The sequence below is a fragment of the Pinus tabuliformis genome, chromosome Q, assembly GCF_031772625.1.
Source record: "Pinus tabuliformis cultivar Carrire ecotype Pingquan chromosome Q, CPIR1, whole genome shotgun sequence".
Lineage (NCBI taxonomy): Eukaryota > Viridiplantae > Streptophyta > Pinopsida > Pinales > Pinaceae > Pinus > Pinus tabuliformis.
In genome coordinates, this window is record NC_142296.1 from 27,929,936 (window position 1) to 27,934,635 (window position 4,700).

General features: G+C 46.2%; 1 protein-coding gene across 1 annotated transcript; it reads left to right on the forward strand.

Moving 5' to 3' along the window:
- Nucleotides 1-1,087: 1,087 nt before the first annotated feature.
- On the forward strand, nucleotides 1,088-2,029 carry LOC149218108 (uncharacterized). The gene has a single exon (XM_089386480.1). The coding sequence runs from the start codon at nucleotides 1,088-1,090 to the stop codon at nucleotides 2,027-2,029; it is 942 nt and encodes a 313-aa protein (XP_089242606.1).
- Nucleotides 2,030-4,700: the final 2,671 nt, after the last annotated feature.

Below are 4,700 nucleotides of genomic sequence, written 5' to 3' on the forward strand. Positions count from 1 at the left end.
TCAGCTGGGCGCTAGTATGGATCAGGATGTACTCGCTACCAGAGGAATATTGGGATGAAGATTCGCTCAAAGATATTGGAAACAGGCTGGGGGAATATATAAAATCGGCAGAAGAAACGAAGCTGCGCAGATATACATCCTATGCCCGCATTTGCGTCTTCATGCGCTTGGACAAGGCCCTGCCGGACTCGGTAAGTCTCTTCCATGATGATTATGAATGGATTCAACCCTTGGATTACGAACATGTACCCTTTCGCTGTCGCAAATGCCATGCTCACGGGCATCTTTTCCTGGACTTCCCACTGAATGCCAAGCCCCAATCCCCTGATCCCTCTGACAAGCAGACCCAAGATGGCTTCACCAAAGTAGAAAATCATAAAAGATCGCATAAAAAATCCTCAAATGGGAAAAAACCCCAGCAGGACGCTGCATCCTTTCCTTCTACCAGTAACAACTTTGAGATTCTCGCCAATACCTCTGAAGATCAGCCCCTGAATTCGAGGCCTAGCCCCCCGCCCATCTCCGCTCCTGCAATCCCTCCACCCTCTGGATCCTCTCCCACTCCTCGCCCTCCCGAAGTTGACCATGGATCCCCTAGGGAGACTAGGAAGAACTCGGACTGGAAAGCAAAGGACATGGATGTGGATGGCATCCCCAACCAATCCTTGAGCGTAGCCATAGCTTCAGAAGACACGAGCCAGCCACAACTGATGGACGAAGAACCAGAAAGCTTCGACTTGGGAGGACTTGACATTCTGGAGCTCGAATCAGCTTGCAAAAAGAAGGATTATGACAAGATTCCAGAGCATCAGCTCAGCACATTGGAAGTCATCATTGCCAGGGCATACCAGCAACAACAGCTAGGCATTCAGCCGGGTAGTCATTGGGACGGCGGTCTCCTCCCAAAAGATTCCAAAAAGAGAGGGAGAAGAACTGATCTCCAATGAACAATCGCAATAGGGAAAATCCTGGTTGACTCAGGCAGGTATGCGAAGTTGACAAAGTACTACAAGCCCACCGCTAGTAGTGAATCATGAAGCTCACTTCATGGAATTTAAGGGGGCTCAATAGCCCAGGGAAACTAAGAATGATAAAGAACATGATAAAGCAGGAGAAGCCACAGATTTGCTTCCTTCAAGAAACGAAGTGTAACAGTAACACTCTGGGAAACATACTTTCCAGAGCATGGCCCGGCAGTTGTTCAGTAGCAGTGGACGCTTCAGGGGCTTCACGCGGGCTGGCTATTGCCTGGAACTCGCAAGCAATAATGCTCTCAGATTTCCATGCATCTCACCACATTATTCAAGCCACTTTTCACATAATAGGCACAAACATCCATGGCCATCTTACCAACGTCTCTTTCCCACAGGAGGCAGGTAATAAAATAGCTTTACTGAATACTATAGAAGTACTGAATCTCCACAGAGTCCATCCTCTTTGGATCATTGGAGGAGACTTCAATATGATCACTAAGTTAGAGGAAAAGCAAGGGGGTCAAGCCAAGATGGAGCATGAAAATGAACACTTCAAAGAGTTCATCCAAAACAATGCTTTAATCGATCTGCAGTTTTGCAATGGCACGCATACATGGAGTAATCACCGGACTGGAAGGCAACAAATCGCATCCAAACTGGATAGATTCCTCATATCTGATAATGCGGTGCATTTGGGAGGTGACATAGCAGCAACAATTCTCCCTTACGCAGGCTCTGACCATTGGCCCATATCCCTTCAGTGGCAAAGACCGGGCAATGCCAATAGGAGACCATTTCGCTTTGAAGCATTTTGGCTCACCCATCCCACATTCAAAGACTTCATCAGGAATACTTGGAACAACTTCCAACCACCAGAGGGATCCAAAATGTTCCAGTTTCAACAGAAACTCAAACATCTCAAATCCCGAATCAAGCTTTGGAATCAAGAAACTTTTGGAAACATTTTTCAGGCGCAACAGGATTTAAACAAGGAAATGAAAGAGCTCCAACAACAAATAATCACGAGGGGACACAATGAAGGAACTTTGGAATAGGAGCAACACATTCACAATCAACTGGAGGAGAGGAGAAAGCAGGAGGAAATATTATGGAAGCAAAAATCCAGGATAAGATGGCTGAAAGAAGGAGAAAGAAACACTAAGTTCTTCCACAGAACCACTGTACAGCGGAGAATGCACAACACTATTTCTTTCATTCAGAAGCAGGATGGGGAAAGAGTAGAAGAGCATGATGAGATCGAGCAGGAATTCATAAGACACTTCCGGCAAGTTCATCAAGAGCCCCAAACAGATAGACGGCCTGCTATTGAAAAAATCACCCAAAATGTGCCGAAAATCATCACTGAAGAACACAACAAGCTCCTTCTACGCCCAATTCTGCCTCAGGAGGTGGACACTGCAATGCATCAGCTCAAGGAAGGAAAAGCCCCTGGCCCGGATGGCTTTACTACCACATTCTTCCACACCTTCTGGGAGCTGATAAAAGATGAAGTCTGGCAGGTGGTGGAGGAATCGCGCACTCTTCACTGGCTTCTGCCCTCTCTCAATTCTACCTTCATTGCGCTCATTCCTAAAGAAGAAAGCACCAATACTCCGGATAAATTTCGTCCAATCGCTCTATGCAATGTAATTTACAAAGTGATATCTAAGGTCATAGCCAACAGATTAAAGTCGTTGCTGCCCCTGCTCATTTCGCCTGAACAATCTGGCTATGTGGAAGGAAGACAGATCTTGGACGACATCATCCTCACGCATGAAATCATTCATTCTCTAAAGCACTCCAAACAGGCAGGTATGATTCTCAAGCTTGATCTGTCAAAAGCTTTTGATAAGCTAAGTTGGCCATACATACAAAAAATGTTAATAGCTTTTGGTTTTTCCCTAATGTGGGTTCGATGGATTCTGAGTCTCATTTCTTCAACTTTCTTCTCCATCCTTGTAAATGGCATCCCATCCCGTCCCTTTAGTCCCTCAAGAGGTATAAGGCAAGGCGACCCTCTCTCTCCTTTCCTTTTTGTTCTCATGGCGGAAGGATTGGGCCGCCACATCAAACAAGCCCTCCTCACCCAGCAGATCAAAGGTCTATCCATTCACAACTCCCCTGCAATAACCCATCAGCAGTTTGTCGATGACAACATGCTTTTTGGGTACCCATCTGTATAGGAAGCTTCTATGTACAAATCCTTGCTGAACGACTTCGCCGAGGCTTCAGGAACAAGCATTAATAAGGCCAAATCACAGATTTTCTTCTTCCATACTCCACCTGTTATTCAGCGTGCCATAGCTCATATCTTGGGTTTTTCCATAGACTCTCTCCCTTCTAAATATCTTGGAGCCCCCCTTATTGATTCGGCCATCAAGCATACCTCCTGGCGTATGCTCCTCGAGAAGCTTGAATCCCGCCTCACAGATCTCTGAATATAGCTAGTAGATTGGTGCTAATTAAGGTTGTGCTACAAGCAATGCCACTTTACCTATTCTCAATCCTTGCAGCTCCTAAATGGGTAATTAAAAGAATAAAGGATCTACAACGCAACTTTCTTTGGGGGGCTACAGGTACAAATCGCAAATGGGCATTGGTAAAATGGACCATTGCGTGCAAGCCTAAAGAAAAAGGGGGTATTGGTCTGAGAGACCCTAGTCACAGTAATGCTATCATGTGCGCAAAAATCTGGTGGCAATGGCTATCCACCCCCAACAAACCATGGGCAGCCATTTGGACTGCCAAATATGCCAACCACAGGCCACAGGAGGAGCTCATCAGATTAACACCCAATGCAAAAGGTTCACTCATATGGAACGCAGCCAAGCAACACTTCTTAATGATACAGCAACACAGTTTTTGGGAAGTAAGAAATGGCAGAACAACTCGTTTTTGGACAGACGCATGGAACCAATTTCCAAAGCTCAATGGCATTCTCAGCCAGCTTCCAGGCCACTCTGAGGAAGAGCAGCATCAGGAAGAGATATGGCATTATTGGACTCAGGAGATAGATCAAGGGTATAGGCAATGGCAGCAAAGTGACACGATAATCAGTAGAGTGGATCACCAAACTATGAGGGATCTGGAAAGGGAGCTCCAAAAACGTCGAGTCAGATACTCCGAGGGCAGAGACATCCTTCGATGGGGCTACTTTCCAAGAGGAACCTTCTCCACCACAGAGGCTTATAAAATCATATGTACAAATCCCTCGCCCCTAGATCCCATCTGGGGAAGAATATGGTCAACAGGCACCTGGCCCAAAGTCTCACTCTTCCTCTGGTTGGTGGGGCACCGGAAAATACTCACTTGGGACAAACTCAGGCGAAGAAATTATCATGGTCCCTCAATCTGTGTTAATTGTAACTCTCAGGAGGAAACACTCCAGCACCTTCTGGATTCCTGCACCCTTGCCAACCAACTGTGGGAGAAGGCCAGTTTTCGATGCCAAAGAAGATGCAGGGTGTCAGACGATATCACCGACTCCATTCGCCAATGGCATCAGAATCCCTACAAAAGTGAAGTTCTCAACCAATTATGGAGATTGATTCCTGGGCTCCTCACTTGGTGTATCTGGAAGGAAAGGAACAAGCGCATATTCAAAGATCAAATTACTCCACTAGAGATCATCTGGGGCAACTTCTGTCTGAATCTCAAAGAGACATTGGCACTTCGCACGTGGATGCCGGATGACTTTCCCACTCTGGCAAATGAGAAGGCCATTTG